The sequence below is a fragment of the Diabrotica virgifera genome, chromosome 6 (genome assembly GCF_917563875.1).
Source record: "Diabrotica virgifera virgifera chromosome 6, PGI_DIABVI_V3a".
In the NCBI taxonomy this organism is placed as follows: domain Eukaryota; kingdom Metazoa; phylum Arthropoda; class Insecta; order Coleoptera; family Chrysomelidae; genus Diabrotica; species Diabrotica virgifera.
In genome coordinates this window covers 28,097,346-28,122,435 of record NC_065448.1, presented here as the reverse complement: position 1 = coordinate 28,122,435, position 25,090 = coordinate 28,097,346, and the positions used below count along the sequence as shown (strand labels likewise).

Here is a 25,090-nt window from a genome sequence, read left to right as displayed (position 1 = left end):
ATAACACTTTTCAAAAATATTTGTTTTATATTTATTTATTCAATAAAACATGCACTGGGGTCTCTTTGAGTCTCAGGTTTTTCTGACACTTTGTCTCTGATATGTATGGCTCGGGTCGAGGTATAGTATAGTCGAAACGGAAATCCGTCGGAATGCACAACAAATTGCCGATATCAATGTTTGGTATATGAAATTCCATATGTTTAAGAAATTGCAGAAGCCGCTTAAAGATAAGATATTTTAAAATCCCAATTAATCATTGCAAATTTGTCGATGGATATTAGTACAGTTAAAATAATTAAACAATAAAGATTGCACAAGAAAAATTAAACGTTTTTTCTACTTGTTTAAAGGAGTTTTCTTAAAAAGGTAATTTAAATATACATTTGAGATTATACACTTAAGAAAAAAAAAGGATACCAAATGGGAGAAAAACAACTTAAAATAATCTGCTATGCAGACGACGCAATACTAATCTCTCAAAGTGAAGATGTTGTTTCAACATGTTGACAGAAATAACACACGTTTAAATTGAGCACTAACTTTTATTGTAATAAAAATGCATATTGCAAAAACATCCTTCTAGTGTAATGGTAAATTTTTAGCTATACTGACCATTGCTAGGTACATTTTATTAGCACTTTGTATTATTAGTTTACATTTGACTAGAAAAATGTAGATATTTTAAAAATAAAGTGCAAAAAATCACAGAGAGCGTTAGATATTTTACACAACAGTTATATATTACCATTGTTTATATAATAATAGTTGGTCAACGCAATGAATAAATTTGTTTTATTCTAATTGAGACAGTCACCACCATTTCTGTCGGGGTCGCAACGTCACGCGTAATTACGATAAATCCAAAATGAATAGATACCAAGTTGGATACGATCTTATTCATAACACACCAACTCGCATACATATTAAGAAAAGTAAATACATGGAAGAATATATTTAGAAATTGAATTAATGATGTCGTGCTATTATATTATGTATAATGTGTATAGTAGCATGACATCATTAATTCAGTTTCTAAATATATTCTTCCATATATTTATTTTTCTTAATGTGTATGCGAGTTGGTGTTATGAATAGGATCGTATCCAACTTGGTGTCTATGCATTTTGACGTTGCGACCCTGACAGAAATTGTGGGGACATCTGGTGACTGTCTCATTTAGAATCAAACAAATTTATTCATTGCGTAGACCAACTATTACTATATAAACAATGATATTACTAAAAATAACGTAGAATAACAAAAAATAAAAAATATAAATCATTCAAGCAAGAACGCTGCATAAACGAACAGTTTGTGGTAACAATTAAGTACCAAGTAAGCTGCACTTGATATATATACAGGGTGAGGCCGATAAACGGCCAATTATAAATATATCGAGAACTAAAGGTAACTGAATAATGAAAATTGGAATTACTTAATGGGGGTTAGAAGAGTGAGCTAGTTAACCAAAATATTTTCATATAATAATATTTTTTAATCATAGCAGACTATATTAAAAATCATTTGAACATAAACAGAGTTTTTTATATCAAATCACTACAATTCTACAGGGTGTGAATGTTAATACGAAATTAATAAAACACGTAATTATATTTTAAACTACCCCGTATAACATTACAAAACTTCATATTTTAAGAAAGCGGACATCGAGGAGAATCCAAAAATGTAAAAATATACAGGGTGTCCCATTTAAAAAACGAAGTTATAAGTAACTTCCAGTACAACCGGTAGTGGCAAATAGATGAAAATATTTTCATTAAATAGCTCACTCTTCAAAACCCCTTCGTGACAATTTTCATGATTCAGTTAACTTTAGTTCTCGGGATATATCTAATTAGCCGTTAATCTGCCTCAACCTGTATATAATACGTATAATATTTTCCTTAAAATTAAGCAAGACCGTACACGACAGTACAAAAGTGAAGAAAAAGTCATAGGAAACACAAACACCTAGAAAAGACTGGGCATAAGTGGTGAGGAGATTAATAACCAAAGAGGAACAATACAATGCAATAATAGAATGGTAAAATATGCGAAAACTTAAACAATTCAGTAACATATGAAAAAAAAATCGTTCTAGGAAAGTACTAACATTCAAATATTTATTTAATAAAAAACTACAATATTCGTCAAAATAAAGAGTAACCAAAATGATCATTGTATTTAATAATTACTTTTGTAGCTTAACATATTATTCAAAATGTGCACTTTTGCAGTGTAAATAATACATAATAATAATCATAACGATTATGCAAAATCATAACGATTTTGCATATTATTAAATATATTTACCAATAGTCGTGGTCACAGTCGTTGAAAATGTTCGTATATTTTTTTGCCGTTTGCCAATATTTGCTGGTGAATATTGAATCTGATATCAAACAGGTGGTGTCAGGTCAGGTATGGGAGAAGGCTGTTAAAAGTTTGTTCAACTAGAAATTATTTTGTTTTCAAAATATTCGGCGGATGTAAGGCGAAGGAGCAAATGACTTTATGTCTCGTTGCGACATCCTGTAGAAATGATTACCGGCTTAGGAGCATAATCTTGTCCTTGCCCAGGGAAAATTCCAAAACATAGTAAGGGAACGCATGCAGTAGGCTCTTAATATTGTCACCAAATGGACTGAGGAAGAAGGGCTGAGAGTCAGTCCTTCCAAAACAGTCACAATTGCGTTCACCAGAAGAAGGAAGCTGGAGGACTTAAAGCCTCTGATCCTTAATGGTGAACAATTGGAGCTGTCTATAAAGAGGTAAAGTATCTAGGGGTTATACTGGACCCAGAACTTACCTGGAACCGACAGCTTGAAAGAGTAATTAAAAGAGCGGAGGCGACATTAATGCTGACCAGACGCACACATGGAAAAACATGGGGACTCTGTCCGAAAATGGCGTACTGGACATATACAACGATAGTGAGACCCATGATAACATATGCATCCTTGGTATGGTGGACAAAGATGCAGCAAAGAACCGCTATAAACAAGATAAGCAGGATACAAAGACTTGCATGCTTGGGAATAACGGGAGCAATAAAAACAACACCGACGGCGGCACTCGAAACCCTGTTAGACCTACCCCCTCTTGATATATTTATCAAAGGGGAAGCGAGGATGGGAGCATACACTGCAAGGGGGCTGCGAGGAAAACCAAGGGATAAATACGAGAACCTTGGGCATAATCAGATTTGGAACCAAGGTGGGGTAAGTATATCTGATACATACACTGACCACATGGTACCAAAATACACATTTAATAGGAACTTCGGAATAGAAATCAATGACCGAAGGGAGTGGAACAGCATCAGTAGTAAAATCAGGGGAACGATATGGTATACGGACGGATCAAAAACCGATGAAGGCACTGGAGCGGGTATTTTTAGTGAAACAGAGAATGTAGGACTCAGTTTCTCACTAGGAACATACACAACTGTGTTTCAAGCGGAAATGTACGCAATTCTGCAGTGTGTCATAATGAACAACTTTAGGGCCTATGAAAATAGACGGATCAATATACTCACAGACAGCCAAGCATCACTGAAGGCACTAATGAGCCCGAAAGTGACGTCAAGGCTGGTATGGGAATGCCGGCAAGAACTGGAAGAACTGGCCGAAAGAAATAGTGTAACTCTATTCTGGGTGCCAGGACACACCGGGATAGACGGTAATGAGAAAGCAGATGAGCTGACAAGGAACGGTTCATCAACTTCATATTTTGGCCCAGAACCTGCTCTAGGAGTACCTTAAACAATAATTAGGGGACAAGTCAGGGAATGGGTCAAAAACAAACACAAAGAATACTGGGGGAATGTACCTGGTCAGAGACACGGGAGGCCCTTAATAAGGGAACCCTCAAAACGGAGAGCTGAGGAACTAATAAAATTACATAGGAGTCATCTCCGCATAATTACAGGTCTTCTCACGGGTCACTGTGCCCTGAAAGGACACCTAAATCGAATTGGGCTGTACGAAGGGAACCTTAACTGCATACTGTGCAATAGGGGAACTGAAACAGCATATCATGTACTGTACGAGTGTGAGGCTTTGGATCACAAGAGGCAGGCTATTTATGGACAACCAAAATTAAGTCCAGCAGAATATGCCACCCAACCCATGCTAGGGATGTACAATTTGGTACGTGGAACCAAGCTTGTGGATTGGGTGACATGAAAGGTAGGATGGTTGGCACAATAAGCCCATGAGGCTGCAGTGCCATCGGAGACATATGTCAGACGACCTCAAAAAAAAAGGAGCATAATCTGTGCCAGATAAAAGTTTAGTAAATTGCTTACAAAAGTCTTTATATACTGCTTTTGTAACTGGGTCTTGGACGCAAAATGAGGATCAATAATCCCATATCCACATACAAGATACCAAATTGTAACACGTTCATTGATTAGTATTTCTCTACAATGGCATCTGGTTGTTCAAATCCAAGGAATCAAAGTTGTCTGTCGATTTATACAACTTTCAAGATGAAGATGACATTCAAACTACTTCAATTTTCATCTTCTTCCTCTTTATAAGTAATTCTGCTTGTTCATTGACGGATTGAAACCTCTATGGAAGGTTGTCACTCCATTTTTTGCGCGGTCGGCCGATACTTCTACCGATTGGTGATTTATCTCTTGCTATTTTGACCACACGTGTCTCCCCCCATTCTGGTTATCGACGGCGGAAAGGTAGGACCTCGTAACTGACAAATTTGCTTAAAATGAGTTACTTCCGTTTTCGCTTTAGAAAAAGTGTAGCGGCATCTATTAACCAACAGGTAAAGTTGAGAACATTTCCGGAAGGGTTTAAATTACCGAAAACGGTACTACTAAACGTAACAAGATACGCCCTAAATGAAAAATGATTCGGTTTTTTTGGTCTCATGTAAAATCATCATCTTGCACTTACTGAGTTCCTGCTTTTTCGCCGTCGTTATGGGGTTATTCCATTCTTTTTTCTATTCAGTTTTCATTCGTTTCATACAATATTGGCAGTTACCGTGTTAATAATAAATAAGCCAAATAAAATGACAAATACATCTTGAGCGTGCAATTCTATAACCGTCTTCATTTGGGTACTGCTTTTTTGACGAATTTTGTATATATAAACAATAAAACAGCAAGTATATACACAAATAGATGAAATAATAATTATTCCAGAACATTTCTTAGCAACATAATTGCCAGCACTGTATAAAAATAATTTACTACTAAGTTTATTAAAATAATACGTTGCTGCTTATTAGCGTACTTGCTTTATCGATTTAAAGACGGAATTATCAGCCTTAAAGTGAAATAGATATACCTACTATACGAAATATACGTCTTTTATATGATAATATGTATATGTGTTGAAATACTAAATATATCTAATATATGAAATTTATGTCTTTTTTCTCCTAATTCCGACCCAAGTTATTATAACGACAAAGCCATGCGGTGAAGGGACTATACCGGAACATATAGGGTGAGCGGAATAGCGGAAAGTCCCTTTACACTAAATAATAATATTGTTTCAACACCGCGCCAATGTTTATTGATTGTCATTCCGACGCATGTGCATCGTCAAAAGCACCTATATGGTTACGCAAACACACCACGGTTATTAGACTTTATTATGGTTGTCTTGACCGACGGTGATGGGGAGACTTATATTTTTGACTTTACGTCACAAGAGTACACAATCCCACATTTTTAAATGATTTTCGATCATTGAATGTGTGTTATTGTGTAAATATGTGTATTATTTGTGTTATTATCAAAATAATAAGACAAATAATACACATTTTATCTTATACCGAGTGGTGAATCATAAAATAGGCCATAGGAAAATCAATGTAAAATTCTAAATTGTTGAATTCCTGCTTCCCTAATTATTTTACATCAAAAGTCATGAGAGAATACTTGTAGAAAATACTTGTATTAAAATCAAAAGTTAAAATTGTTCTACGATTTAATGCATTCCAAAATTTTGAAAAATATGATACATTTGCTACAATAGGTATGCATGTAAAAGTTAGGCCACACGTTACTATTTAACTGACAGTGCTCACACCATTGACTGAATAAAAAATCTTTATTATTAATACTTTCTCCGCAACTGAGGGTATCTTATCAACTGTATTGTTTTTAAACCATAAATGATAAAATAAAAATATTGACAGTTCAAAAATGTGAACATTACTGCATTGTGTGTGGCCTAATTTTGGGCTGAAAAACTGAAATGTATTACAATTTTACAAAATTTTGGAATATGTTTAATTCGTAGACCAATTTTAACAGTTGTTTTCAATACAGATTTCAATCCTCTACAAACAGTTTCTAATGTCTTTTAATGTAAAATAATTAGGGAAGCTGGAATTCAACATGAAAAATTTAAACTCAGAATGAAAGACTACATTATTACCGAGGGCCGAAAGTCCCTGAAAACTTCTATAATGTTTATTTTAATAAGTTACAGGGCTGAAAATAAAAGAGAAGTGTGATATTTAATTTCAAATATTTTATTCAAAAGAAACTGATTGTTTATTCTAAGGGGATTTCCGCCCTCGGTAATAATGTAATATTTTATTCTGCGTTTAAATTTTTCTAAAATACTTATTAGTTTTCTCGATTCGAAAAAAATCATATCGATGGCTTAGTGTGAAAACCTCGTATCTCATTTTTTTTTTCGAAAATGACATTTTGGTGGTTTTAGTTTGAAAAAAAATCTCAGGATTTACAACTGTTAGAAAAATTCCAAATACACTAGACTATTTTCTGCAGCCGAAAAAAGAAACCACGTATATCAATTACTCTCTTGATTTAGTGTGAATACCACGTATAACCAAGAATTTGGTACTTAATTTGGAGTGTTTGTTTGAGAGACTCGACTTGCAGAAATGTTTTTTGTGAACAACAAAGGGTAGTACGTCATATAGGAACATTTTATGAACCTTAAATCAAAAGATTTGTATTGTATCGACCTAGTATTTGGAGGTGTGCAATAAGCTATGAAAAATGAAAACCTCGTAAATAATAAACACAACCTCATTTGAGATGAAAAACATGTATATCAAGATAAACGAGGTTATCATAGTTACTTGGGCAAAGGCTCTATATAGTGCAAAGATATTTACGTGTTTTTCATAGTTAATATTTGTATTTTCAATTTAATAGCAACATTTAACACTTTTAGCTCTGTGCCAATATCAGATATTTGTCTCAATGTGCTCGAATTAAAAATACGTAACGTAATTCCTGTTTTTAGGTTATATTATGCAGAAAATCAGCTTTTTGCCTCCTGTAAAATTGTAATTTAATGAGATACGAGGTTTTCACACTAAGCCATCGATATTACGATTCAAATGACATTACACTCGTGACGTAATCGCACCCTTGACGTTCATTGGTTAGTCGATCTGGGCAACCGTAGTAATGTCTAAGTATCGTGCAAACACACAACAATAGTTGCGATCGAAACATAATGGTGGTCACAAGTGATTATACAAATGAAGCGTGTCAACGCTTTCCGAGAGCATGTGACAAACAAAATGTTCTGTTCACCAATGAATGTGCGATTTTTCGAAATCGAAATGTTTATTTCTGAGCAAAGGACAACTCTCATTTCTTTGAGGAAGTGAAAAAACCCGCCTCATGTTATGATATGGGCTGGAATTCGTTCAACTTATCTGCTTGGAGCATATTTTTTGAAAGGTACTACGTGAATAGGTACAACACAAAAATACTATTAATAATAATAATGGTTAGAGCTGATGAAGACGTGAGAGGAAGTTAGGAGAAAAAATTACATATTTATTAATATAAAAATAAAGAGAGTCTTTTGGAGTATTATAAAATTGAATTAAGTGGTGCAAATCGAATAGTAGCGTGAAAAAATTTATTTCTAATAATACGAATTTCGTGTATATTTAAGAGTAATGATGTGTTAATAAAATTTTAATAATTATATTTAGCGTGTATCTTAAAACAATTAAGAGTTTTAAGAAATGTACTCCGTTTATTATAAACTGGTATTCACATCATAATGTCACACTTGGCCCTCAACAACTTAAGTTATCATCTGAGAGACAAAAACATAAAACAACTAAATAAGTTATTATCTGAGACAAAAAAAACCATGTCCATGTTACTTACGCTTGGAAAACTATCTAAACCGTAGATTAACTCAGACCAAGGGCGGATCCAGGGAGAATGTAAAAAAAAGAAATTTAAATATTTGCAGTTCAAACGTTTTCAGTTTCAAACACATATATATGATGTAAAAAAACAGGGAATAAATATGTCTTCTGAACTAGAATTGAACAAAAACAATAACGGAAGCTTCAAGAATGACATAGGATGTTTTGTAAATCAAAATGTTGATAATTTTACAACGTGCCAATTGTTAGATCGACCTTGGCAGCCATCAAAATCGTATGAATTTTCATATTCTGTACACAAAAAGAATAAAAAAAAAAGAAATAAAGAGATATACTTGAGTCACCAGCACTTAGAAAAAAGTTTTTCAAGTATTGCGTTTTATTTTTCTAATTAAAAATATGGTCGCAATAAAGGGATGACAGGCCAAAGCCTTGTCACAAAACCTTTAACATTTTTCGCCAAACTCATGGACAAAGACGGAGCCATACAAACCTATGAAAAAACATCATACCACAAGGAGTGCGTTCAGGTTGGGCTGGATTTTCTACAAAGTTATCTCAACCCGAAAAAGTCAGTCATTAACCAGATAGACTCTCACAGGTCTACACAGATACTAGAAAATAGAGAAAGACTACGACCAATAGTCTATAGTATACCGTTCTTAGGTCGACAAAATATTCCTCTAAAAGGCCATCATGATGATGGCTTTCTGCTTCTGGACGAAGATGCTGGACGTAGCAATGAGGGGAAGTTGAGGGGAGATTTAAAATCGCATCAAGAGATAAGACTCCTAAACAACACCTATCCACAGCATCTTCCCGAGCAACATACATTAATAGCACCAGTCAAAATCAATTGATAACATGTTGTGGTGAAGAAATAATTGAACAAATGAATGAATTAGAGTCAAAGTGCAAATTATCACTCTGCCATATTTGATGAAACGACCGACGTATCCCACGTGGAATAGCTTTTTCTAAATTTGAGAGACATACACAATAACAACATTCATGAAGAGTTTGTCAAGTTCATTGACGCTTATGAGAACATAAAAATAATTAGTGAAAATCAAGAAAGAGGGAAACAGTGCCTGACTGGAGAAGCATTGGGAAAAATAGTATTAAATGTGTTGAGAGAACTGCCCTTGGATCCGAAGGAATGTGTAGGAATCGGTACTGACTTTAATAACGATAAGTTTTGAATGTCTTTATGGCATTCAAAAGTGTGTGAAAAGTACCTTAAAACTCACTATTGTAACCCTAAGTTTTAAAAATTACCCCCAGACCCCTGGTACCCCTCCCCAAAAAAAGTTCATGGCTTCTCCCGAAAATCGATCCTGGATCCGCCCTTGACTCAGACCCCTTGGGGGAAAGTGGACATATATTATTTATTTTGCCAATCTTTTGCTTGTATCTACTAGCAACATTTGTATTGTCTGCCAACAACTTTATATGCACTCATGTTTATTTATTCGCTACTTAAAACTAAATAAGTAGTCGTTCAAGTACTTCTACAACTAAAAACTACACAAAATCTACAACAAAATGATCGAAAAATGCAACTAAAAAATTGTTAACGGTAAAAGACTTGAGAAACAATGTGGTACAAATAATATAAACAAATACAATGTTTGATGGTTTCCCTCCCAGCAGTTTCATAAGCGTCAAAGTCTTGGAATGCTCTATAGCTATAGAGTGCAAAAGACAGCATAATTTTACCGATGCTCTTTGCTGGACACAGTTTTAATATACATACTCTTATACAAAATGAGATCTAGTTGCAACTTTTATTATAAACAACTAATTAGAGAGATGCTTAATGCCTGTAATACTTGCCGCATCAACTAATAACTTTAAAGCTAATAATTCCCATTTAAAAACATCATAACTACAACTTAATCTCTTTTCTTTTTAAAACAAACGTAATACTTAAAACATCACTGGTGATAAAAATAATACGTGTATAATTGTATAAAAAAATAAATTATAAAGTACGTAGGTTAACAAATATATAAAAATAAAAATCTAAAAAAGCTGCATAAACATTTCAACTCAATGTATATCACAAAAAAGTAGTAAAATGCCGAATTCTCCTCCTTTCCTCTAGATCTTCATTGGAAAGATCGTGCAGATTTAGCAGCCGAGCGGTTCCTAGGGAGAGAAAAAATCAGTGAGTTGTTTACATAAGAAAAGATTGTCACTTGCGTGTGTTTTTGGTGAATGGTAGTCATTGGTTACAGCCCTTCTTGGATTTCCGAACGTTACCAGAATTTGTACAAAAATTTTTATCTTTATGAGACTTAAGATCCATAGCAAAAAATGTTTGATACTGAAATCCAAAAATAATATCGATTGATACAAAATAATTGCAATGTTGGCCGATTGGACTGACACTTGATGAAAATTACTGTCTAAAAAACAGTAAAATCCTATGTTTCCTAAATTCACACAATATATATTTTTTCTGTTCTCGTACTTTAATATATCAATTATGATTTCAATCCCGTATCGTAATGGACTTTATTATGATACAGATTTTCATTACGATACAGATTTTTAATCAACAGAAACACGAGATGACGTTCTGTCTGACTGTGGCACATGCGTAATGGTAAGTGAAATGCATAGCAATATTAAAAATTTAACCTCAAATTCATTTTATTGCATAATTATTGTAAATATTGGTCATTCATTTTAACAATTGTAGTATTCAAAAAGGCAAAGACTAAGGGAGACCTATATCCAGCAGTGGATAGATCCGAGTTGAATGATGATTATTATGAATATCCAAAATATAAATGTACCAACAGAATAATTAATTTAATCATATAACTACTTAATTTGTTTGTGTTATAAAATAAGTGTGATCATAGAAAAAAATCATGTATACAACTTTCATTTAATTATTATTATGATGCTCGTATTCTATACGAAACTCGCCGAAACAACTTTTATTTAATTATTATTATGATGCTCGTATTCTATACGAAACTCGCCGCTATGCGGCTCGTTTTGTATCCGTCATATTCGCATCATAATGACCATCATTAAATGCTCGTTGCATAATACACTATATACAGTTGAGTCCGCGAGTCTTTACCCGTGCGTCATTAATACCTGGCGAGATAAAACACATACTTTTTATCTAGCATCATTCTCTTCCACGCATGAAACTCGTGACAAACCAGCTGCCGTTTGTTATTAAGTAAAAACACATGTTATTTTTATAAACCATCTAGACTCAGTGCATTGAAAAGAGATAGGTACAAAAAAAGACGATTCGGTATGTTTTCATATTTTAGGCACAATTTGTTTGACGTTTCTGCTTTGTTTACTTTTGTGGCTGTCAGTCAGTTGAACTTTTTGCGGTTTTTGTCGAGATTTTGCGTTTTGAAGTTTCTTTATATTACACAAACAGTTGTTTTCACAACTAATTTTATATTGGGCTTTGAAATAATAAGGTAAATAATTATATTTTGGCAATTAATATTTAAAACATACAAAGCTAACGTCATTCACACAGTAAAGAAATGATTCGTCTTTAGATTTCCGTCAAAGTGAATAAAATAACAAAAATAAAATATGTTATTGAATTTTTTTATAAATTGTTTATTTATTAATCAATAATAATAAAAGAATTTATTAAGCTACTTCAAATGTAGCTGTAATTCTGCACAAAAATTTTGAAGCAAAACTTACATTTGACATTCTATATATTTGATAACGACAAATTTTATAATAAAACCTGTAATCGGAACAGTAGCCACTTTCTGTCAGTTGTTGTTGCGTGAAATAGATTTCCGACTTATTTCGTATGCTTTAAATGATGACGCACGGGTAAAGACTCGCGGGCTCAACTGTACAGTAAGCACGTAAAGGTTGGAATAAATTCATTTTCTCGAGGATGGGCGATTTTGGAAAAAAATCCCGGAACAGGTCAATTTTTATTTTTAAATTACGACTTTTTGGTATATATATCATACTAGTGACGTCACCCATTTGGGCGTGATGACGTCATCGATGATTTTTTAAATGAGAATAGGGGTCGTGTGATAGCTCATTTGAAAGGTAATTTAATTCTATATTCAGTAGTATAAACATTAAGATAATTATTTATACAGGGTTTCGAAAAAATTTTTTTTTGAATTAAATTTATTGACATAAAAAGAAGAATATGTGTAATTTATTTAATTAAAAATACATTTTACGGCTCTCAGAAAACAGAAAAAAATGTTTATTTGAAAAAAAATTATTGCTTTTCGCCTAAATTAAATGCTCAAATTGTCAAGAGACAGGTGGGTGGCTGCTTTAATATTGAATTTGCAAAAAACAATATTTTTATTTGTCAAATAACCATTTTTTTCTGTTTTCTGGTTGCAGTAACATGCATTTTGAATTAAATAAATTACACAGATTCTTCTTTTTATGTCAATAAATTTAATTCAAAAAACATTTTTTGGACACCCTGTATAAATAATTATATTAATGTTTATATTACTGAATATAGAATTAAATTACCTTTCAAATGAGCTATGACACCACCCCTATTCTCATTTAAAAAAATCATTGATGACGCCATCACGCCCAAATGGGTGACGTCACTAGTATGATATATATACCAAAAAGTCGTAATTTAAAAATAAAAATCGACCTGTTTCGGGATTTTTTTCCAAAATTGTCCATTCTCGAGAAAATGAATTTATTCCAACCTTTACGTGCTCACGGTATAATAAAAAACATTTTATTAAGAAAGCAGTAAATATAACGAATATAAATACCTGGGTATGAAAATTACGAATGACGGAACACTGGACGGAGCCATTAAAGAACGAAATACTCAGGGCAGGAAAGCAATAATTACGCTCTTAAACTCAGTACTCCGGGACAAGCAGATAAACAACCAAAACAGGAAAAAGATATATAACGCCGTAGTGAAAAGCATGATAACATACAGCTGCGAAGTATGGCCTATGAAGTAAAAATCAAAACGAATGTTAGAGGTCTCCGAAATGGATTTCTGGAAAAGAGCTGCAGTAAAATCAAGAAGAGAACATGTCACTAATGAACGGATACGAGAAATAATGAAGGTCACACATACAATAAATGACGAAATCAACGAAATACAACTACGATGGTTTGGTCACGTACAAAGAATGCATGAAGACAGAATCCCAAAACAAGTACAAAACTGGAAACCTCAAGATAGAAGAAGAAGAGTAGACCGGGGAAAGTTGGCAGGAAGGAATAAACAAAGCCATGGATGAAAGAGGTCTGCAAGCAGATCAATGTGCGGACAGAGAGGAATGGCGAACGGGTATCGGTTTTAAGTGTCATTGTATACCGCGTGTAACAATGATAGTGTGTTTTTCCTCAAAGTATGGAACACCCTGTGGAATATTCTAGTGTATATGTTACAGTTCAAGTTGATTATCCAGTTGGAGTTGACTCCAACTAGTTGGGAGTCAACTCTAACGGCTGGTTTCAGTAAAAGTTGATTATAAATATATAATGAAGATTTATATTCAACATTTACTAGTAAAAGTAGACTCCAACTAGTTAAAGTATACTCTTCCCAATGCCATTTAGTAAAAGTTGATTCTGATTCACACAAACAGCCGATTCTAGAAATTAAATGTTACTGAGTATGTTCAAATTAGTCTAGGCTGTATCGTCGCCCCCGTTAGGTAAATTACTCCGATTCGAATTTTTTGCACAAACCTACTCAAAAAGAGGTCCTTAATATAACAAATATACTGGGTGCCAGGCAGTACCTTGATCGATAAATTGTTTAAACAATTTTTTTTAGACAAATTCACAAAAATAATTTTTTCACTTCGAACAATTTTTTTTAGATCATTTGGGTTATTCTGAGCAAAAATAGTTATTTTCCTAACAAGTGCAGAAAGTCATACTTTTCCGCACGCGACTGCAGTTTGCCGAACGACGCGAAGCGGGAGTTCGGCAAGCAGTCGAGTGCGGAAAAGAGACTTTCTGCAAGCGTTAGGAACAATATTTTTTCTACGAGTCTTTAAAAAATTAACACGAGTGCGGAAAAGTAAAACGCGTGCGGAAAAGTAACACGCGTGCGGAAAAGTAACACGCGTGCGGAAAAGTAAAACTTTCTGAACTAAAACGCGTTCGCGAAAGTAGACATTTTTGCACGCTCGTAGAAAAAAGGTATTTTGTAATTTTTCTCTAAAATTGATTGTTGTCGAGTTATACGCGATTTAAAATTTGAAAAATAGGAAAATAGCCATTTTCAAGGCTTAATAACTCGGTTAAAATCCATTATTATGAAAGTCGGAAAGTGACCAAATCAAAGTTTCTAGCCCCCTCTACAAGATCCAGCAGAAATTTTTGTCACTATTTTATTACTAAGCTTTATCTTTAATTATTAACAATGAGCGCTAAGTGCGTATTAGGCGGCCATCAATGGTGGGTGCTAAAGAGATGCACCATTCCAGCCGTCCAATGGTGAATCTCACTCGCACTCACATTGACGGCCGCCTCAATACACGGTTAGCGCTCATTGTTGATAATTAAAAATGATATCTTATTAATGAAATAATGACAAAAATTTCTTCAGGATCTTATAGAGGTAGCTTTAATCTCTGATTTTTTTAGTTTCTGACTTTCATAATATATAATATCGTATGGCATTTTTGCCTTTCGGACAGTTCCGGCGCCAATTACATCTTTAACCCTGTTTCAAGTAACTAGTGTCGATGTACACTAGCCCAGGGGGACCGACGGCTTAACGTGCTCTCCGAGGCACGGTGAGACGGCTCGTGTCATTATTGGAAATGAAAATGGTTTGTCTTTAGCACGGCTCGAACCCACGTGCACTGGCGTATGAGGCCAGCGATTATGCCGTTACTCCACGGCCGCTCGCTCGACTTTCACAATAATTATCTTTAACCGAGTTATTAAACCTTGAGAATAATTATTTTGGCGTTTTTCAAATTTTAAGTCGCTAATAACTCGACAACAGTCAATTTTGGAGAAAAAAGGCCCAAAGGATCTAAAAAAAAATTTGTACGAAGTGAAAAAATTTATTTGTTTAAAATCATTGTTTATCGCCAAACGTCACTAAAATCATTCATTATTGTACTCATTTGCCCTCATTTTCGGCAGTATTGTACTGATTTGCCCTCAATTTGTTGTATTGAAAGAAGAATGTTACTTTACCTGCCACGATAATTAATCAAATTAACCGAGATTGAATGTAAGTGGTCAATGGCAGCAATATATTATTTATTTGAGTGAAATTAAAATTTATTTACTTTAATTATTAAAAATATTGTACAAAATTTATCTTATTATTAATAAAATTTATGTCAAAAAGTAAAATTCTGTAGTGTTTCGCAATTATATTCATACAAAATAAATCAAAACTTTACAGATTTAGTAATTAGGTAGGTAGGTATACAATATTGATAACTATCGATTAAACATCAAAACCGGCCATCATGCAAAAGTCATCTGTCATTACTGTCATTCGAATTTTTTATTTCGTCTAAAATTAAAAAAAAAATCCTCAAAGTTGTAAGTAAGTGTTAATGTTTTTTATGATTGACGATACAATTTTGTACGCACCACCTCAATACTCTTTATCGAACGCGTCTGTTCCTCTGCTCGTAATATCAAACTCGTTCGATAAAGAGTCACTTTACTGACTGAGTTTACTGAAATTGGTTAAACAATTTTTCGACCACGGTACCGCGTGACACCCTATGTATTTGTTATAAGGATTGTTATACGGATGTATTTCTTTAAGTAAGTTTGTGCAAAAAATCGAATCAGAATAATTTACCTAACGGGGGCGACTTTACAGACTATACTAATAAGTAGTTGAAACGGACAAAACAAAGAAACGCACACTCATCAAAAAGGCACTTGAGATTCTCATATAATCAACATTTACTGAATCGATCCAGGAAGAGTCAACTCCAACTAGTAAAAGTTGATTTAAATTTTTAAAATCAACTTTTACTGCTCGTTTCAGTTGGAGTTGACTCCAACTAGTTGGAGTCAACTCTAACTGAGAATCAACTTGAACTGTAACATATATAAAATATTGAAATTAAAACCCAACTGTAGCCTTAGGTTTTCTTAACATTTTGCTTTTTGATTCATTCGCTTATGTTGGATAATAAAAAAGTTAGGTACTTTAACAACTAGCAACGTTCTTCATCAATACAGGGTGTTTCTAAATAAGTGCGACAAACTTTAAGCGGTAATTCTGCATGAAAAATAATGACCGTTTGCTTTATAAACATATGTCCGCAAATGCTTCGTTTCCAAGATACGAGATGTTGAATTTTTTCTTACAAACTGACGATTTATTTATTACTCTAAAACCGGTTGAGATATGCAAATAAAATTCAGTACGTTTTAAGAGGTAGTTATTGCGCATTTTTTGACATACAACTAAGAATTTTATGTTCACCAATTGTATGCCAAAAAATGCGCAATAACTACCTCTTAAAACCTACTAAATTTAATTTGCATATCTCAACCGGTTTTAGAGCAATAAATAAATCGTCAGTTTGTAAGAAAAAATTCAACATCCCGTATCTCGGAAAGAAGCATTTGCGGACATATGTTTATAGAGCAAACGGTCATTATTTTTTCATGTAGAATTACCGCTTAAAGTTTGTCGTACTTATTTAGAAACATCCTGTATTGATGAAGAACGTTGCTGAATGAATCAAAAAGCAAAATGTTAGAAAAGCCTAAGGGTACAGTTGAGTTTTAATTTCAATATTTTATATACGCCAGAATATTCCACAGGGTGTTCCAAACTTTGAGGAAAAAACACACTATCATTGTTACACCCGGTATACAATGACACTTACCTGTTTAGCAACAATATTATTACATCGATATTCTTGAAGAATAAAGCTATAACATATTGAAAAAATCACTAAAATCGGACAACAGGTTTAGGAAATACGAGACATCAAAAATGTCCCATTTTTAAGGTGGTGCGTTAATTTTGATGCTTAGTGTAGGTAAAATTCTAAATAGTATTTGCAAAACGAAGGAAGAAAGAATGGAAAGAAAGTAGAAATCGGTTTCAACAGACTAATTATAGAAGATAAGCAATGGGAATGGAGAAAATTGCAGAAAGACTACAAAAGTGTCTTTTTTGGAGGAAAATTTCGATATAGGTATAATTCAAAATAGTATTTACAAAAAAATTACAACAGGAACAAAGAAACAATGGAATTGTAAAAATAGGCGTCAACAGACTAATTATGGGAAATGAGCAATAGAAATAAACTGAGGAAAAGCTAGATAAATAAAAAAAGTGAGAATTAATGATGAGATAGAATCTCAAGGATTACTCGTCATATGATCTCGTTTAAAATTCGTACAAAATGGTCCCGTCCGCCTTTTTTAATGATTACGTCCCTAAAACATTATAAACACTATGAACAGGTGCCTTAGTCACGTAAAAAAATTAATAATTTAAGTTTTATGAATAATGAATGGGTTGCATGTGTGAGTCCATACTATTGTAGTAAAGAAAAAAGAGAGACGTTCTCACAAACAATTTATTTTACAACTGACGACCGGTTTCGCTGTCTACAATATTCACAGCATCTTCAGGTCACGGTAAAAGTAAAATTAAATGCTACAAATAACAAAAAACCAGAGTTAGTTAAGTGGTCTGGTTTAAATCAAAGGGTAATGATCAAGCCAATATTAAAGTATATATATTTGTGCATACATATAAATACTCACATACATGCACGCATTCACATGTAGTGGTAACAAAAGTATGTCAAGTATAAAATATACACTTACTTTCCGGTATAAGGGAAGAATATAATAGTATTCAATATCATACTTTTTCTCTGTACTATGCTAAAGGGAGAGTTGGTAGAGGGACAGATTTGAATGTAATATATTAACAAAACATTGGTAGGATCTTGAGGGGATTAGTAAGGAAACACGACATTAAACCGTGAAACCAAAAAAATTGTTAGTTATATATAAAGTGATGTTATTTTATATTTTTAACTAATAGTGTATATTTTTATTTAGTTGGGATTATTAGATGTTGTTCTGGATGTTCAAGAACTTATAGATGTAAGATTGGTTGTGCAATTTTTCTAAACAAAATTGGTCAGTTGTGGTGTGATTGTGAAAATATTTTATTTGATTTGTTGGAGATATTGAAATTAAATTGAACAATAGTAATTAGGTAAAATTTGCTAAAATTTTAATATTAAAAGTGTCAAACAATAAAATCATTAATATTTCAATATAATCAATTTGACTTTAATTCTGAATTAGTTATTAATGATTTTATTGTTTGACACTTTTAATATTAAAATTTTAGCAAATAAAATATTTTTACAATCACACCACAACTATTACACAACTGACCAATCTTGTTTAGAAAAATTTCACAACTAATCTTACATCTATAAGTTCTTGAACATCTAGAACAACATCTAATAATCCCAACTTAATAAAAATATACACTATTAATTAAAAATATAAAATAACATCACTTTATAAATAACTAACAATTTTTTTGGTTTCACGGTTTAATGTCGCCTTTCCTTACTAATCCCCTCAAGATCTTACCAATGTTTTGTTAATATATTACATTCAAATCTGTCCCTCTACCAACTCTCCCTTTAGCATAGTACAGAGAAAAAGTATGATATTGAATACTACTATATTCTTCCCTTATACCGGAAAGTAAGTGTATATCTTATGTTGTTCTGAAGCTATTTTCTTGTGGCATTTTTACAATTTTAACTATTTAGAATGGGAAATAAGCCACAATATTATTAAAAAATGATTTTTATTAACGTTTCGACGCCCAAATCGGGTGCCGTTGTCAAAATACAAAATACTATTAATATAAACAAAAATGTTGTTGCTTAGTAAAAAAATTCTTCTAATAATTTATTTAATTTGACTCATTTATATCGGCAATTCAGATACATATGATACATTTTAAAGTAGAAGACTTTAAAATGATATTGCCAATATTTATGAGTTGCGTTCCTGGGACGACTTTACTGAAAGATAGTTCATTCGATTACATGAAATCAACCCCAACTCAAGAATATCCGTCACAAAAAAATCATAGCATGTGATCTGTCTTTAAAAAGACAACCACATGCAACGGTGACATTAAAATTCTCGCGTTAGAGATCTCATAGTAAATCACGAGGGAAAACCAGGAAAAACCTCGTGATACTATCCCGACATCGTAAGTATTTGGTCTTACATTTAATTTACTCTCAAAATTAATACCAAATTCTGATTTTACTATAATTTTGTTTAAATTATAAATAATATCAATAATACATGGGTATATAAGTAATACTAAAATATAAAATATGTACTAACTCGACTATTGACTTACTAATTGTGGTATTTTCTTTCTATTGACTTCCTCTTTCAAAGAATTGTATTTATAAAATACCTTGTGAATGCGAACAGTTTTATATAGGTGAAACATCAAGACCATTAAACGTTAGAATAAGTGAACATCAATCTTATATTAAAAATAGAGAATTTGATAGATCTCAAATATGTCAACACGCATGGGATAATGAACATAGAGTTCAGTGGAGAGATTCAAGTATAGTCCTGAAAGAAACAGATAGTAAAAAGAGAAAAATCAAAGAAGCGGCTCTAATTATGCTAAACGAAACCAATTGTGTCGCAAATTCCTCGGTGGAATGCAGTAGGATGTGGATACCCATACTGAAAGAGGAAGTCAATAGAAAGAAAATACCACAATTAGTAAGTCAATAGTCGAGTTAGTACATATTTTATATTTTAGTATTACTTATATACCCATGTATTATTGATATTATTTATAATTTAAACAAAATTATAGTAAAATCAGAATTTGGTATTAATTTTGAGAGTAAATTAAATGTAAGACCAAATACTTACGATGTCGGGATAGTATCACGAGGTTTTTCCTGGTTTTCCCTCGTGATTTACTATGAGATTTCTAACGCGAGAATTTTAATGTCACCGTTGCATGTGGTTGTCTTTTTAAAGACAGATCACATGCTATGATTTTTTTGTGACGGATATTCTTGAGTTGGGGTTGATTTCATGTAATCGAATGAACTATCTTTCAGTAAAGTCGTCCCAGGAACGCAACTCATAAATATTGGCAATATCATTTTAAAGTCTTCTACTTTAAAATGTATCATATGTATCTGAATTGCCGATATAAATGAGTCAAATTAAATAAATTATTAGAAGAATTTTTTTACTAAGCAACAACATTTTTGTTTATATTAATAGTATTTTGTATTTTGACAACGGCACCCGATTTGGGCGTCGAAACGTTAATAAAAATCATTTTTTAATAATATTGTGGCTTATTTCCCATTCTAAATAGTTAAAATTGTATATCTTATACTTGACATACTTTTGTTGCCACTACCTGTGAATGCGTGCATGTATGTGAGTGTGAGGGTTATACACCATATTTACGTACATGTGAGTATTTTTATGTATGCACAAATATATATACTTTAATATTGGCTTGATCATTACCCTTTGATTTAAACCAGACCACTTAACTAACTCTGGTTTTTTGTTATTTGTAGCATTTAATTTTACTTTTACCGTGACCTGAAGATGCTGTGAATATTGTAGACAGCGAAACTGGTCGTCAGTTGTAAAATAAATTGTTTGTGAGAACGTCTCTCTTTTTTCTTTACTACAATTAAGTTTTATGCTTCAGAAAATAGTGGAGGGAGGGCTCTTTAGTTGCGCATGTATGTAAAGGTTAAAAATTATGGAATAAATTCATTTTCTCGAGAATAGGCTTTGGAGAAAAATCTCGAGACAGGTCGATTTTTATTTTTAAATTATGATTTTTTGATATATATGTTATAATAATGACGTCATTCGGGCGTGACGACGTAATCGATAATTTTTTAAATGGGAATAGGGGTCATGTGGTAGCTCATTTAAAAGGTCATTCAATTCTCTATTCAGTAATATAAATATTAATATCATTGTTTATATAGGGTGGCCAAAAAATAATTTTTGAATTAAATTAATTGAGGAAAAAAGAAGACTGTATGTAATTTATTTAACTCAAAATACATTTTGCTGATGTCAGAAAATATAAAGAAAAATATTTATTTCATAGATAAACATTGCTGTCGCTTAAATTAAATGTCAAACAGCCACCCACCTGCCTCTTGGCAGTTTGAACATTTCATTTAAGCGAAAACCAATGTTTATTTGTAAAATAAACATTTTTTTTTCTCTTTTCTGACAGCAGTAAAATGTATTTTGAATTAAATAAATTACATACATTCTTCTTTTTGCGGCAATTAATTTAATTCAAAAATTACTTTTTTGGCCACCCTGTATAAATAATGATGTTAGTGTTTATATTACTGAATTGAGAATTAAATAACCTTTCGAATAAGCTACCACCACACGAGCCCTATTCCCATTTCAAAAATCACTGATTACGTCATCACGCCCAAATCGATGACGTCACTATTATAGTATACGTCAAAAATCATAATTTAAAAATAAAAATCGACCTGTCTCGGGATTTTCTCAAAAGCGGCCTATTTTCGAAAAAAAAATGAATTTATTCCATAATTTAGAACCTCTCTGTATACCAGATAACACAAATACAGAAGTAAAAAGACAATTCAGATTGGACATAGAAAGTACATAGATTGGAAAAGAAAGTACATAGTTCCGTATTTCACAAAACATATTTATAGTATTTATTATTTTACCTGTAGTTATGCATATCCACCATTACTTTAGTAGCTTGCTTGTACTTCCCCTCCTGTTCTAATTTTGATGATAGAGTTCGTCCCATAGAGTGGGAAGGCATCTTGACGACTATATGGTTGCTTTCCATTTCTTTTCGAATAACGTCTGTTACAATTGACTTTATTTGAGGGCAAACGGCAGGTGGAGTGTAATCCTGAGTGGTTCGCAGAGGCATATCCAGTTTCAAGTCCAGTACATTTTCTCCCTAAAGTTAAAATTTCTTTAAATGTTATTACCTGAATATATCCCAGACTGCCATACTATACAGTAACCGCCACCCTACTAGATACATAGGAACATTGAGCTATTGCTATTACAGGCCTGGACCCGTCACTTGTTGCAATGTGTATTTCTATGTTTAGTAACGTTTATAACGTCAGAAAATATATAGAAAGTGAATATTAACATAGAAAGTTGACAAATAATAGATCAGCTGTATTAAATACAGCTGATCTAATTTTTAACTTTTATAGTTGTCATTTAGTTATTTGAAAGCAGAGTAAAATAAAAAATATAAAAAAAATATTTTTAAGAAACGCTTTTCTTTAGTTAGAAGTGACTAAAATTAAACATAAAAAATCAACTAAAAAGCAAAAAATAAAAAAAATTGAAAAAATCTAGCACATTCGTCAAAGAAAAGCATGGCGCGTCTTCATCGAATAAACGGTTCTCGCACCACGCTTTTCTTTAATGAATGTGTTAGATTTTTTTTAAATTTTTTTTATTTTTTGCTTTTTAGTTGATTTTTTATGTTTAATTTTAGTCACTTCTAACTAAAGAAAAGCGTTTCTTAAAAATATTTTTTTTATATTTTTTATTTTACTCTGCTTTCAAATAACTAAATGACAACTATAAAAGTTAAAAATTAGATCAGCTGTATTTAATACAGCTGATCTATTATTTGTCAACTTTCTATGTTAATATTCACTTTCTATATATTTTATGTTTAATTTTAGTAACTTGTAACTAACGAAAAGCGTTTTTTAAAAATATTTTTTATTTTTTACTTTTTAGTCTTACACTTTTTAAACATTAAAATATATCCTCATGTTTATTAAAATATGTATAAAACATATGATGTACAAACATGAAAAGTAGTCGGAATTGGCAAACAATTGGAAACTTTATTGTTTATTTATTAAGCATAACGTAAACAATTAACGTAAAAAGTGAAATTATGTATAGTTCATATAATTAGCTATAATCTGTAAAAGTTTTAAGTTTCTTCATTGTAAAAAAACAAGAGAATTTAAGCATTTTCCGTTAAAATCGTTTTCTTATTTAAACAATTAATAAACAAAAAAATGTTTATTGACTATTCGTGTATTGTTCCTGCTAATGCATTTTTAGTCATTTGCATTGAAGAAAAGGCAGTCAAATTAACGTCCAAAGATTTGACCCAAACGATTGAACTAAGAAATGCGTTTAATTAATTAATACGACAAAACGAATTCTAATGTTAATTGTAGCACAAAACGTCTCTACCGGTGGTTTTTCTAAGACTACGATAAAAACAGAAATTTTTTGAATTCGAGTTTTGGTTGAAGTTTTGTTTGGTATCGTATTGAACTTTGACACGAATAAACGCCGATTTATATATAAACAAATATATGAGCGTTCAAAATTTGAAACTTTATTGTTTATTTATGAAGTATAACGTAAACAATTAACGTAAAAAGTAAAATTATGTATAGTTCATATCATTAGCTACAATCCGTATGTTTCAAGTTTCTACATTGTAAAAAACAAGAGAATTTAAGCATTTTCCATTAAAATCGTTTTTTTTTTATTTAAACAATTAATAAACATAAAAAAAATTATTGACTATTCGTGTACTAACTGTTCCCGCGAATGCATATGTCTGCAATTTTTCATTCATTTGCATTGAAGAAAAGTCAGTCAAATTAACGTCTAAAGATTTGATGCAAACTATTGAAGTAAAGAAAAGCGTTTAAATACTATTAATTAATGTATTTTTGCATAGAAAAACAATTATTTTGAACAGTTTCTTGAAAGTAACCTGACAGGGATGAAAGTCTCATCTGAGAATGGACCGGATTAGCCCATAAACATAGCAATTAGGTACCTATTCATGTATCTAGTAGCGTGGCGCTTATTGTATATTTGACTATTGACTTCTTTATTTATATTTGCTGGTTTAAATTATTAAAAGATAGCTTACTCTATATTTAGGCGATGTTGCATTCATCTGAATGGCAGTATCTGATATCGGTCTTCGGTAACTATGAGCCAGTGGCCTGTCAATAGGATTGATTCTGATTTTCTCTTTTCTTAAAATCCAATTATCAATGTTCTCATCAAATTGAGCTAAGTTTGTTAATCGCGATCGTTCTTCTGTCGGTACAAAGTTGTCTATTATCAAAAACCATTTTCGTAGATTTCTAAAAAATATTTCCATCAATGTATATCCATAACAAAATATTCAGTTAAGAAGGGCACCAAATCATGCCGGCGATGGTCTCCTTGACACCTGGTGCCCATAATGGGTCTCATCTGGATTTTTATGGGAATTCGATACAAAAGCAGTGCAAACTCGTTACTCGGAGGGTTTTTGGGGACGTTGATCACGAATACAATGGCTGCGATAGTCTCTGAGGCAACTGGTGCTTAGAAGTAGCCTTGCCTCTTGAAGTTTTATGGAAATTTGATACAAAATCATTGCAAACTAGGGATGGCGGTTGTTGACAAAACACCGGTTTTCGATTATACCGGTTTTTCTGCTCACGGTTTAACCTGGCACTTATAACCGGTCAAAAAACCGGTTATTCCATAAACCGGTATTCGGTTTTTTTATTCATAACCAATACCCAATATGTTACATTTACATTGCGCTTTAGTTTGCGATACTCCATTCGAATCGATATGTCTATATCAGTATAGAAATCAGTCATCAGTGCTGTGAAATCGATTTCAGTAAGCTGAAAATTTCTCATTTACGCGTGAGGAGCGAAAAATTTTCCTATTATTTCTCTGAATTCAGTATTTTTCCACTTATACGGTTTTTCACCGGTTGTTACTTTAAAAAGAAAAAACCGGTTACAACCGGAACAACAAAACAACCGGAATAACCGATTATTGCCGAGGAAAAAAACCAGTTTTAGGTTATAAC

At 32.3% G+C, this 25,090-nt stretch overlaps 1 protein-coding gene across 1 annotated transcript in view; it reads right to left on the bottom strand.

Moving 5' to 3' along the window:
* Positions 1 to 525: 525 nt before the first annotated feature.
* The window catches only part of LOC126887406 (kinesin-like protein Klp68D), an 83,769-nt gene continuing 59,204 nt past the window's right edge, over positions 526 to 25,090 (bottom strand). Inside the window, exons 8-10 of the mRNA XM_050654916.1 lie at positions 24,143 to 24,362; positions 21,921 to 22,165; positions 526 to 10,305 (exon numbers count right to left, since the gene is read on the bottom strand). Of these exons, the coding sequence (XP_050510873.1) occupies positions 10,266 to 10,305; positions 21,921 to 22,165; positions 24,143 to 24,362 (505 nt within the window). The 3' untranslated portion in view covers positions 526 to 10,265. The remainder of the gene's footprint in view (positions 10,306 to 21,920; positions 22,166 to 24,142; positions 24,363 to 25,090) is intronic.